Source organism: Toxorhynchites rutilus, chromosome 2 (genome assembly GCF_029784135.1).
Source record: "Toxorhynchites rutilus septentrionalis strain SRP chromosome 2, ASM2978413v1, whole genome shotgun sequence".
Taxonomy (NCBI): Eukaryota; Metazoa; Arthropoda; class Insecta; order Diptera; family Culicidae; genus Toxorhynchites; species Toxorhynchites rutilus.
Window position 1 is genome coordinate 192,167,034 of NC_073745.1, and position 13,872 is coordinate 192,180,905.

At 36.7% G+C, this 13,872-nt stretch overlaps 2 protein-coding genes across 3 annotated transcripts in view; both read left to right on the forward strand.

The window, feature by feature from the left end:
• LOC129769352 (uncharacterized) overlaps positions 1-9,800 on the forward strand; it is a 32,946-nt gene extending 23,146 nt beyond the window's left edge. The window contains exons 4-6 of one of the 2 annotated variants that reach the window (XM_055771569.1): positions 20-1,063; positions 1,121-1,341; positions 7,315-9,800. In XM_055771569.1, coding sequence (XP_055627544.1) covers positions 62-1,063; positions 1,121-1,341; positions 7,315-9,526 — 3,435 coding nt within the window. In that variant the 5' untranslated portion in view covers positions 20-61 and the 3' untranslated portion in view covers positions 9,527-9,800. The remainder of the gene's footprint in view (positions 1-19; positions 1,064-1,120; positions 1,342-7,314) is intronic. The other variant, XM_055771568.1, reaches the window with a different exon arrangement.
• A 1,309-nt stretch (positions 9,801-11,109) lies between these two features.
• On the forward strand, positions 11,110-13,369 carry LOC129769353 (uncharacterized). Its single transcript, XM_055771570.1, has 3 exons — positions 11,110-11,275; positions 12,045-12,993; positions 13,070-13,369. The coding sequence occupies exons 1-3, from the start codon at positions 11,258-11,260 to the stop codon at positions 13,081-13,083; spliced, it is 981 nt and encodes a 326-aa protein (XP_055627545.1). The 5' UTR covers positions 11,110-11,257; the 3' UTR covers positions 13,084-13,369.
• Positions 13,370-13,872: the final 503 nt, after the last annotated feature.

Below are 13,872 nucleotides of genomic sequence, written 5' to 3' on the forward strand. Positions count from 1 at the left end.
CCTTTCAAATAATCTACAGCATAGCACAAATCTCAAAAGTGACATCAAATCGATAGCAGAGATGATGTTCGGGTCGGCTCCCATCGCATTTCAGGGCAGCAGTTTGAAAGTGCATTGGTTGAAGGCGTCGAGGACTGTGATGTATTCTCATGTGTTTTCTGCTCCGGTACAAAATAGCGCCAATGGAGGTAGCAGCAATCCCCAGTGGAAGCATCAATCAGACTTGTTGGGCACCGGATACAACGGGTCGTCGTACTACAACCATCATCCGTCAGGCAGTGATCTAAGTTCAATGGATACTAGTTCACTTCGCTCGTTCACCGTAACATCCTCAACTTCAACACAACATGACACCTCGTATAACCATCGCCAAAGACCGCCGTTACCGCTTGAGTTCGGCCATGTGGATCGACTGATGGGTCCAAGACTTTCCTCCAATAGTGGTGTAGATTCGGGATACGGTGGCACCGATCCATGGGGTTTATCGACTAACAGCTCCCGACATCCGTTGTCTTCACATCGCAGCAGTTTAGCGTCTATTTGTAGTGACTTTGAGTGCTTTCGAAGACTGAGTATCGATACTACTTTTGATATTCCTCCGGCTATGTTTGGCACTAGTTTAGAAGACTGTAGTGAATATGGTAGTTTACATAGACGTTTTTCGAAAAATGTTTCGACATCATTTGAAAACAGAACGACTGTGGCAGATCATGTAGGTCATGTTGACGAGTTGAATCAAGTTGGATCCACCAGTACTAGTAGTCAGGTTGCAGCGAGTGATAGTTGCGTTGGCGGTAAACATCGAAGAAATAGTGAAACAATGGAGTTAACGCGTCGGAAAGCGTTTAGTGGAGAAGTCCTTTCAACAACAACGAATTATCATGGAAAACCACCGAGCAAAAAGGCACGTTTGGGTGTTGCGTTGTGTATCCAAATCAATGGCATCGCAATGCAAGAGATGGAAACGTTTTGCTCGGAACATATTACCATATTCGAATCGATGCTGTGTCGACTCAGAGTATCTGCGGAGAAAGCTTGCCATAAGTGGCCCCAATTTCTACAGGTATATCAACGTACGACTATAGATAGCCAGACAATTTCTCATGCATCCTTTGCTTAGATTATGCTCGCTGCGTGGCACTTTACACAGCAATGGTTGATGGATTTCTTCACAACACCTCGCCTGGTACATCCAGTTTGGATAACTTTGAGTAGTAGCCCTGGTGCTACAGGAGCTCAGAACAGTACACACTCTAATCGTACGACTCTTGCCATTGCGAACAACTTCATGAACGATCTTTGTTCGCTGTTGTCGTTGGCGGACACCAAGGACACTAACTTGTAAGTACCACACATGTATGCTTAATCGTAAAGGCATTGAAGGTTTTGTAAATCTATACAACGATGTTACTAAGACCAGGGTGTTGACGATCAGGGAAAAACGTTGAAAATCATAGAATATCAGGGAATTCAACCATCGTTTCCGTCACGAATTTCGTCACCAATCAGGGAAAGATTGCATTTCCGCTGATTAGAATTTTAACCCGTTTTATGGCAAGCGTCCGAAAAATCGAACAGCAACTTCGATAATTTTGCATAGCTTTGGAAAGCAAACATATGGTAAGGTTTTGGCATTACTTTGAAAAAAGATCACACATTCTGATGTAGGAAAAAAAACCCATCAAACTGAACCTCCTACAGGACCAAAAATGTAGGTTTTAACAATTTTTTTTGTTTGGCCCTTTTTTGATTTTTTGTCATTTTCCGGAAAACTGAAGAACGGAAAAAATAATTCTTGAAGATTGGGGTTTATGTAACGCCAATAATCAATATTTCACCCATAAAATTGTCTGTTATTCCGTTCGTTAACGAAAGCGAAAGTATGAAGTTTTGGCAATTTTCACCGTTTTTTGCAAACTGCTTCCTATGTTACAGACAATTTTACTATTGTCTGTAACATAGGAATCATAACAGTGCTAAATACGAATTGGCAGGTAAAACCATCCTCCAAGATTCGGAGTTCTCGTCAGGAGTAGTGTACCGTATTCATACCAAGAGTTTCCCAGGCACCTCAAGATTGTATTGCAACCAGTCTTGAACGGTCGACATTTTTGATGACCATCATATACTGCCCTTGCTCGAAAGTTATGGCTCAATATGTACTGTGAACGTGACCACAAGTGCATTGCGTCGGCTTCAGCAGTCACATCAGAAATAAATGCACAGTCGCGAACACGACCGTCACTTGAATGTTTAATTGTTCTCTCTTTCAATCGAACGTATACAGAAGAGCGGTGAAAATATGCTATTTTCATTCTCCCATTCGTAGTCAAGAAGGATAGCTCATCCGGCTCATTTGATTTTGGTTTGAATGTCATTTGTTTGCCAATGATTTGAATGTTTATTTTCGCTCTTTATTCTGCTTAAACGCGTAGCTGCACACCAGAGGCGACGCGTGACCAAGTTAGCTACATCTTCAATCAACAATGCACAATGGTCCAGGAGATGCATTTATGTAGAAATTAGCATTTAGAGCTCGTCAGTTATTCTCTAGATAAAAACTGTCTTCGACAAAGTTGTTACATATGATAAAGCTCTCATTTTTATGTTATCAAAAATAGGGTGACCAAAATTGTAGATGAAATAAAAAAATCGAATTTTTAGCTTTATAGAAAATATAGTAGTAAATATAGTTCTACAATGTTGTAGCCCCAGTTGATTGAGAAATCTTAGTAGAACAAAGTTTTTTTTCTATCTCTTGAAATAATCGATATAGCGTCTTTATTCTAAGTTGCGTTAGGGTATTAGGAATGTGGAATTTGAAAGAACAAATTTCACTCTATATAATATGTGATTTTCAAAACTATGTTATTTTTTGTGTTTGAGTAAATTGAAATTGAAATCATGAGTTCTTGGGTGAAAACCCATCAATAATTTTGAGCAGGATTAAGCTTAGCATTAAGTTCAGCATCACAAAATGTTGGTCTTGATAAGCTCTAAAAGTCATACGAAGACAATTTTGATGTAGAATTTTACATAAAAGTTAGAGTTGAAAAACCCGTTTTTTATGGTTACAACTTAGATAGAAAGCGTTAAAAACAACTTTGTGGGAGATATTTATTCTCTAGACAAAAACTGCCTTCGACAAAGTTATTGCATATGATAGAGCGCTTTTTTATGATATCAAAAATAGGATAACCAAAATTGTAGATGAAATAAAATAAAAAATAAAATATATGTATGAATAAACCAATTTCTTATCTTTTACGACATTTCTCAGTCGTCGTTTAAGACAGTATTCTAGTCTAGAAACTTGAAAAAAATTCCAATTTTTTTCCTTCATATTTCTAAAGTTTAGGCATATTTACCGAGTTATTTACCGAGTTATAACCATTTTAATGCTGCGGTATCTAATATAGTACGGCCATAAAAATTGGCTTCAAACGCGTTATTCTCGAAACTAGTTTTTTTCTAACTGGCGTACACGATATCTCAAGTCGATTTATGTTATGCTGATTTATATCGAAATTATATGAATACAATCTGTATGAATCTCTCTTTCGCATGGTCTTCTTAGGAGTTGGCAGCACCATCTCTGATAGCAGTGAAATGTGGGTGTAAAGAAATGGGTCTTTTAAGCAACTTTGCATACTTGAAATCTTCAAAAAAGAGTTAGACTATTTTTTGAAAAGAGCAAAATTCTGGTCAAAGGATGAAATGTAGGAAAACTTTTAAATTTTCTTAAAACAATATAGAAAAATTTAAAAAAATCGCTGAAAAAAAATGATTTAGAAAAATTAAAACTCATTTTTCTCAAAAACGATTATTTTTAATTCTCAAAAAATTATATGAATAGCTCTTACAATTTCCAACAAGTCGTCCATACATCAGGAGATGGGCACTTTAACAGAGAAGAAGCAACTAGCAAAGCAACAACTAGTTCATGTTTTCTTTGAAAAAAATTACAAAATTAATTTTGGTTGAAGTCAAGATAGCGATATAGTTTGTTCGACAAAGTTTTAGACCTCATTAAAATATGAACTTTTGTCGTAGACGTCAACTTTCTATCTTTTATAGTTTCTGGAGTATAAGGCATTTTTGTATTAAGACTCCTGAAAATATAATGTTTAACTCGTAACATTTTTGTCTGATACTCTCGCGTTTACCATGTTCTTGACAAGTTTCTAAATAGAAAAAAATAGAGAACATGTAAATCGTGATAATTTATACATAAAAATGTTACGAGTTAAACATTAATAGGGGGTCTTCGTAGCCACATTGGTTGCGCGTTCGCTTACCGAGCGATCGATCGTGAGTTCAAAACTCAGGGCTCTCAATTGATCATCTCTGTGTTGTTATAGAATAACTACATCCACGCAACAATCATCAGCGATGGAGATCGATCAACGGTCGAATAAAGATCGATTCATCCATACATCTGCTCTGCTTTACAAAAACATTGGGTTATTGTGCTATAAATGAACTCCGCTGTCCGGTGGTCTAACTGAACAATGGAAGAACAGAAGGAATACTTCTACGCCTAAAAATGGCTACTGTGTAATGTAAATTTATAGATACGATAAAACATGTAACATGTACACGAATAAAATCTAGCTCTGTTACAGCTAAAATCCTAATTGCCGTTTTACGCATAGTAGCTCCATGTTACTTTTAAACAATTTTCACTTTTCTTCATAAACCGATGTTTTTATGCCTAATCTTCCGAAAAAACACAAAAAAGTGAGTGTTTGTCCCCAGCTTTTGACAAAACAACATCAAACTCAATTGTCCCATGTTTATGTTATAGGCAAAAAAGTCCCATCATGTATTCTTTGTAGATCTATAATAAATGAATCGGTTCAAGTACAAGAATTTCATGTCACGCTATCAACAGGACTTATACACTCATTTCTGGTTTGGAAAACGACCTAATTCTCAAACAAATAAAAAAAAGTTGAACAGAACACGTGTACACCTTGTTAGCAAATAACAAAGATATTTCTCTACTGCAAAGGTTTTACAAATCAGTCCCTTTTTCATAAAACGATGTTTTTATGCATAATCTCTCGGAAAATTGTTGGTTTCCAGTATTTTAAAAAACAACATCAAGTTCAAATGTGTCGCCTAGTTGCAAAACCGGCCAACTCCAAAAAATTAAAAATTTTACAAGGGAAGACGATTTTCTGTAGCATCATGCCACCTGTTTTGCAGCATACCATGATTTTCAAACGCTTGTTTTATAGGGAATTGATCGATATTGGTGCTGTTTCTCACTACCAATAAGTGGAAAAATGTATCTAAGGTCTAAAAACAGGAAAAACCGATTTCTCAAACTTGTGGAGTTGACCGGTCTTGCCACTAGGCGACACAATTGTCCTATGTAGATATTCTAGGCATAACTGTCCCACCATGTATTTTTTCTAAACCCATAATCAAGCTTGATTGATTCAATAGTATTGCGAAACTGAAATGCTTAAAGCTTCTGGTAGTCAAATATGCTAGAAAATTTAGATTGCGTTTTTCTCAGTTGCTGATTTTGGAACATGAGACAACTATGCGTAGAACGGCAGCTAATGAGTCTGAATAAATAAATAAATGGGATAAAAAACATAACATAATTAGTAATTTTTCAAAGAATACATGAACAAGTTGTCAGAAAAACTTTTTCCCTGTAAAGGTGCCCATCTTCCGATGTATGGGTGACTTGTTGGAAATTGTAAGGACTGTTTATATATAATTTTTCAGAATTTTAAAAACACATATTTTCGAGAAAAAGGAATTTGAATTCTAAAAAAAACAATGATTTTTTTTTATTTTGTTTGATATTTTTTTTAATGAAAACCTAAATAATTCCCTTCGTTTTATTCTTTGACCAACATTTTGTAGATCTTATAGTTTTTAAATCAAAATTTTTCAAAAAAAAAGTTGAAAAAACCATAAATTTCGAAAAATTTCTCACATCTATCAGACCTACAAAATTTTAGTCAAAGAATGAGATGTGAGAAATTATTGATGTTTTCATAAAAAAATAACGAACAAATTAAAATAAAATATTGGAAAAAAATATTCGGAAATTAAAATTAATTTTTCTCGAAAACATGTTTTTTTAAATACTGAAAAAATAGATATGAATAGCCCATACAATTTCCAACAGGTCACCCGAGTAAAACATTGTTTTTTAGGAGTCTCGATAGAAGTTTGATCTACATGTAATTCAATAAGAAAACTGTATTTAATGTTTTAACATAGGACTGACCGTTCTCAAGATATAACCAATTTAATATAATTGTGCTCCCTTGGCCGAGTGGTTAGCGTCATAACTAACATGCCGGGTGTTCGGGTTCGATTCCCGTTCTGGTCGGGGGATTTTTTCGTCAAAGAAATTTCCTCCGACTTGCACTGTGATCACGCGTATTTAAGAGCTTGCCACTCAGAAGAATGCATTCAAGGCGTGTTATTTGGCATAGAAATCTCAACTAAGTACTAATAAAAATGACGCAAGTAATACTACGTTGAGACGGCGAAGTTCCTCTAGGAACGTTAGTGCCATTGAAGAAGAAGAAGAAGAATATAATTCAAATCATGCTCGTTAGATATTTGAAAATACATACTGCTGCTCGACACTACGACTGAGGATCCAACATTTTACTAACATTATTTTCACCATAAGAATTACTACACGTCAAACAGTGTTTTTTAAATAAAAATATACAAAAAAAATTTCGAAGGGGGAAGTTGAATTAAATACACTTTTTGAGTAAGATTTTTAACAGTGTGTTTAAAATGTTATGTTTCGTAAATAGTTCATTGATTTTCCAACAACTCTATCGAACGTCGTATTTTAATCAGACATCTGGATTTTGAGTTACGATTTTTTGAAGGAAAGATCAAATCATTGATTGATTGATGAGCATGTTCTTTTGAAAAATCAGTCGTAGTTTCAATTGGTCATATGACAATGAAAATTGTGATTTTTATAGTTACAAAAAAACGGAGAGGGTCGGGTCAAAATTTTCAGTTTTTTTGTCGATTTGGTGTGAAATTGCTCTATGTAAAAATATCGATAGGTCTTTATACATTTCATTGTTTCAACTAATAAAATGTTTTAAGCACTAAAACTAAAGAACTAGTAGAAAATTAGATTACTTGTGAACATCTAGATTATCGGGGATTTTTTTTTCGAGTTTTGAGTCGACATCCGACACCCCGACCCCTTTCATTTCCGAAACCACTGATTGAATTATGCAACATCTGGAATCGGATCATTTGAATAACAAAAAATATCGAAACTCATTAAAATTTCTACACTTCCAGATTCATCAGCACACTTCTAACGGCAGTATTGACTCATCATTTGGGTTGGGTCAGCACGATTGCGCCAATGACTGGTTCAACGGCAGATGACAGACATTCTGATACGATACAGCGGAAGAAAGCTGAACTGTCCAAAATAACAGCAAATAAACCATACAATGTATTATGGGCTCAATTGGGTGATTTATATGGAGCCGTTGGACATCCCGTGAAACTGTCGAAAACAATAATTTGTGGCAGTTCTCAGCTGAGCAATACAATAGAGAAGATTCTTAATGTTTTATCGTATTTTATAAGATGTAGCGAAATCAAGAGAACTGTTCACATTGAAGTGTTCGAGGAGAATTCGGTTAATGAAGCTTTTGCTACGCAAAAAAATGTAAATTCTTGTGAACTACACAAAGTAGGGAATACACGAACCGAAATCAAGCCAACAAAATTGAGAAGAACTGGATCTGGTTTGATACGGTCGGCAACTAGAACGAAAGATTTGACCGCATTGAATAACGATGCAGTGGCCCCAATGGATGGCGAACTGTCCGCGTTGCTGAAGAAGAATGTAATGAATGACATCCCCAATGTGCTGGTTTATCGTGATTCACGTTTTGTGCAACAGGAGCTTAGAATAGGTAACAAATGTATGGATACGGAGCTCCGTATGAACGCCAAGGAGAAACAATTCTTGGAGATGATTTATCACATTAAGAAGGGCAGCGATGGTTCCGCAATAAGGATGACTCTCACGCAGCCGGATGAAACGGGTCAAGAAGCTATAGAACTGGACGACAACGATACAGACGATGTTCAATCAGTTAGGTTGTCCAAGCTTATAACTGAAAACAATATTGGTGAAAGTGAAAGAAGGCAAAAGTTACTTTGGGGATTGGAACGTGTTAAAGAAGGAATTTCTCTCGAACAACTGAAATATATTGATGGACTGCGTGGTGATTACAAGGTATTGATGGAAAATAAACCGAAAGAAGATGTAGTTTTTGTGCTTGGCGACGACGAACAGCTGGTCAATATCAAACATACGGGTCAGACAGGTCACACTAAACATCACAGCAAAGCAAACGAACTCGGAGCGGTCGGTGGTAAGAAGCCATGTTCTCATAGCAAACTTCGTAAACATTCCGTCATATTCGACTTCGATCGTTATCCAAAAGTGTTTGAGAATTATTTGAAGAGTCAAAATCTGGATCTCACTGAATATGATTTCCTGGAGAAAGGAATGAAACTTGAGATGGCTCTAAAATTTAATCCGGAAACAGAATTTTCATCATTTCCTGATCCTGCCGAGGAGGAGTGTGATGTTTGTAAAAATGCGTCTCTGTTCTCGTTGCAGACTCCTACCAACGCATCTGAGCTGGAATTTTCCAGTGATCTCAACGAAGAAAGTGATTTCAGCTCTTCACATGCATCTACAAGTAGATCCAGCATTGAAGAGGAACTCCGTAATTACTCAGGAAATCATCCTCATGATAACATTCCGAGAGCCTTAACGAAAGCCATGGCAACTCTAGAAGAAAACGCTGAACTTAAAATCAAACATCCAGATAGTATTCTTAAGCTTGTGGATATTCCCTTGTCAAAATTTGTGAACCCCGTAAATTTGAATGATGAGAACAACAATGACAAGACTGATAAAGTAAGCAAATTTCCAGACGCAGTTGGATTCGTACCTTCGTTGTTCTCGCTTGTGTGCGATCGCTATATGCCTGATATGATCCTCCAGGGAACGACTGCTCCACCAGCCACCTGGGACAAACAGTTGAATAAGGAACTGCTGTTCGCTTCTCGATTTGCTCTGGTAGAACAATATCCAGTAGAGAATCTTGCCGTTGTAGCTAATTTGGAGACCCACGACGTTCGGGTAGTTTCGTCCCATATGTCCTCACTGCCTCCATCAAATCCGAATGGGGACTTGGTAGGCATGTCTCAACTCGTTTCCTCTATGCTGGAAACAGTACATGCTATGTGGTCCTCCGGTTTATCCTCCTTCCAGTGCATGGCCTTCATCGAGTCCAAATTACGTGAGTTTTATCTGCAGTCGGAAACTATAGCTAGCTTCTTATTGGCCACCGATTTTTGTACGATTGGTTCGATAACAGCGGCTTTGGACATCACTGCCAATGACATGCCGTTACTGTTATCCGTTGCATCGATACATTCTCCAGAGGTAACTAAGCGGTACGGGATACAGTTCCGGTAACACTGAGTTGTGAGTCTAGTATAGATAGGTGAGCAGATTTATCTGTGATAATAATTTAAGGACAAATCAATGGACGCATTGAGGGGATCTGAATTAGCTGAACGAATTGATAATAGCGTATTCTTGTGTTGTGTGCATACTGTGAATTCTCCTGATCAGACAGCTTTAAGTTACAAGAGGTAGCAAATTTACCTCAATCATCTTAGATAGTATTTTGTAAACAGGTTCTTCGGTAGAATTGAACTAAATAGTATTACTTGGTATATAAAATAACAAAAACCAAAAAGCATACAATATTTAAAGATTTTTTTTTTAAATGCTAATATCTATTAATTATTATTTCTATTGTGATGACAATCCGTGAAGCGAATTATTTTTCCTGTAAATCGATGTAATGATGTAAAAATGGTTCATGGTACCTATGATTACAGTCAACCCTCCTATAACGCGGTGAGTGCCGGGGGGACTGCCATACAAATGAAACACAAATTTCTGCATTACTCGAGAATTATTCAAGCAAATGAAACCAAATTGGGCATATTGAGATATTAGAGTGCAATAAATGTTTCTATGGTGGTAAGACTCTCCACTCCCCTCTCTAAGGGGGGGGGGGGGGGGGTTGCCATACAAATGAAACACAAATTTCTGCATTACTCGAAAACTAATCAAGCGAATGGAGCCAAATTTGGCATGTGAAGGTTTTACGGGGCACGAAACGTTTCTATGGTGAATACACTCAACCCCCCTCTCTAAGGAGGGTAACACAACACAAACTTCTGCATAACTCGAGAACTAATCAAGCACAATTTGGGATGTGAGGGTTTTTGGGTATGAGAAATGTTTCTATGATGGTATGACACCTCTCCAAACATGACAATTGAAAATTTTCGGTAAACTCTGAAGGAAAAAGGGAAAATTCGGAAAATTAAATTACCATATGTTCTACAATTACATAGTGACAAGTGCTGTTAGTTAATTTGATGTTTGCGCTAGCGAAATTGATCTTTGTTCGAAACTGGAAATGGATTTTAATGTGATGAAACGCACTCCCATATCTTCTTCTATCTATACCAAAAAAAGGATCGCCGGATGTCAAAAAAAAATTTTGGGCGGGACGAAGTTTGCCGGGTCAGCTAGTGAAATATAAAACTATTCTGTGTTCGATCATCCATCAGTATAGTTCGTGTTATTTCTGGAATCTTACTTATGCATTTCAGAAAAATATAACCTATTAATTATCCTATGAATCAATTTTTATCATCTTTAGTTGAAGAATAAATTACATAAAAATGAAATACACAAATTACAATACGTAGATGCTCTGATGTATCCGAAGATTAAATGAAACCTATGCGTTGTGGGATAAATATGACGAAGTCATTTCGAGTTGTTGTTATTCGGCTAATATCGCACTCGCAGTTATGAATGTGAGATGAAATAGGCTCATGCATCACAAGAAATCAGTTTATCCATCAGCATCACAAAGGTGCTGATAAGCTAGCAATACATCGATATGTGTGAAAAAGTCTTTCTCGATTGTCCATGAGAAACATATTAAAATTTGTCACCAATTCGACACTCATCTTCAGTTCGCGTTAAAACGCTGCGTCCGAAAGATCCCCAAGACAGTGGTGTGAACAGATATAAGACTGTGCAAAACGGTTGATTTGCATAGTGTTGTGAATTATATCGTACCACCGTTTGTTTTTGTTTGCAAAAAGGATTACCCGAATGGATTGGCTCGTGAAGGTAGGTCTAGTGTTATATGTTACTTTACTGCTTTCGGTCATAAAATTCATGAAGAAAGTCTTTTAAATTTTTTTTTCCAAAGCCTTCAAGTTGGCCTTTTATATTCCTGCTGAAACAAGAATTATATTGATGAACAAACTTTTATTTTCCTTTGGCATGAGAATTATTGGTTTCATATATTTTTTTAATCATTTTTTATCATCTTTAGTTGAAGAATAAATTACATAAAAATGAAATACACAAATTACAATACGTAGATGCTCTGATGTATCCGAAGATTAAATGAAACCTATGCGTTGTGGGATAAATATGACGAAGTCATTTCGAGTATTGTTATTCGGCTAATATCGCACTCGCAGTTATGAATGTGAGATGAAATAGACTCATGCATCACAAGAAATCAGTTTATCCATCAGCATCACAAAGGTGCTGATAAGCTAGAATTTCACGCATTTGATTTCCGTTGGATGACCTTTTAACCAGAATATGAAATATATGCTAATAAGGTATTCATCTATGATAAGGTAGAATTGGCACCGACAGTGATCTGCATAATGCGGAACATAACATAATGTTTTAGAATGTATTCATTTCTGTTTTGTGTTTTTCCTCTCTTATGATAAGTCATTGATCAAATCGTTCATTTCATGGCATAAATAACTGAATTAATTGAAGCAAAAATTATCGTTTAGGTTATAATCTAATGTACAAGCCTTTTAGACCAAAATATATTTAATCAATGTAACACTTCCTTTTGAAAAACATTCAGATAACATTCTCCTGTGGACTGTTGGTCATTCATCTGTGCACAATCGACTCCAAACTTCTGCACCATCTTCAAACACGACAAACACCAGATAATGGAGAGTTATCTAACATTCTTCAACAGTATCCGAACGGAGCTTTTGATGATAGAAAGCCTGATGCAGATGTTTACAATGAGCAGTATAAGGACTATGTTAATGTATTAACACGATTCGATGATTGGGTGACCGGACACACGCACGTTCGTAATGCTCAAGAGATACTTCCCGACTTTGAGTTCAATGATCCGAAACCACAAATCAATCCCAATAATCAGCAGTATAACAACTACGTTAGCGAGCTGATACGTTTCGATGATTGGGCTACCGGCCACCCTCACATTCGAGGTCCCCAAGATGTTCTTCCGGATGATGAATTCAATGATCCAAAACCGGTTGCAAACCCTACCAGTACAGCCTACAAACAATATGTGGATGTGTTGACGCGGTTCGACCCATGGATAACCGGGCTAAAGGTTCCTATTCCTGCAGATCCAGCGACTGATGCGCTACACCAGGATTACGGTAATGATAACCAAGTCAACCAAAACGCTGGAGTCGAAACTGAAGCACAACGTTTCGTTGGCTTTGGCGATCATCCACCAAAAGAACTACCGAACCAGCGTTATAATGATTACGTGAAAGAACTAACTCGGTTTGACCCCTGGGTCACGGGCACGGATGCGACGAATGGCCAGCATAAACTTTTCCGTAGATCCGTAATAAGTGAGAAGGAAACCTTCGCTTCTGAATTCAGTGATAGAACTCCGAAAAATCCAGCCGCGGACCCCTCGTACAGCAGCTTTGTAACGGAACTGAAACGATTTGACCCATGGATTACTGGTCAAAAAGTTCCAATTCCGCGAGATCCAACGACAGATGCGCTACATCACTTAAGTATACGATCCAATTATGGTAGTAATTTTACTCAAATAATGCAACGAAATCGATCTAAACGTGCTATAATTTTCCGTCCACTTTTCGTCTACAGGCAACAGGGCTTAAAGAAAGTTCGCGTTGGCAGTGTTGATTTTGCTCGAAATGGCACTAGGACCAACTTGACCGGTTAGAGAAGGTGATAATCGATATGGCATTGAAGTTAGAAGAGACAAGGCTTGCAAAGGTTATGTGTGAATCGTTTTGAAATTTGGGATGCGTTGTGTGTGTACAAGAAATATGAGAAATAAAATAATGTGTAAATATTGGAATCACGTCTTCATGTTTGCAAAATAGATAAATGAGCTAATCATAAACTCTTGGGGTGCTGATAAATGGTGGTCACAAAGGCCAGAGAAGAGAAGAGAGAAGTATCTCTTAAACCTGACTTCAAAATTCATTGAATACAATCAATTCCTCAGAATGATTTACGTTATATTCTATCGATTTTTGTGGGTTTTCTTTTTATTTCATTTCAATCAATCATTTCATTGTAAATTTAGGCGAAAACAAGTGATTAACAGTTGCTAAGAAGATAAGCATAAGAACCGTCGAAATTACTTGAAACGGGTTTTCGCTGTTAAACCTCAGAAGTTCTACACAGATGGTTATATTAATCTGTGTTCCACAGATGGTTATATTTATAATGTTCCTAACATTATGTAATTACCCGATAATGGCGAAAGATTGTAAATTAAAAACGCCAATATATACTTCACTGAAATTGATTTGATAAAAACCGCGGATAATTTTTCAATGAACGATGAACGATTAATGTGATGAACAATAAATACACATATTCGAATGGATTCATAAATTTCATCAGTTCTTTTCTGAATACATTACATTGAACATTGC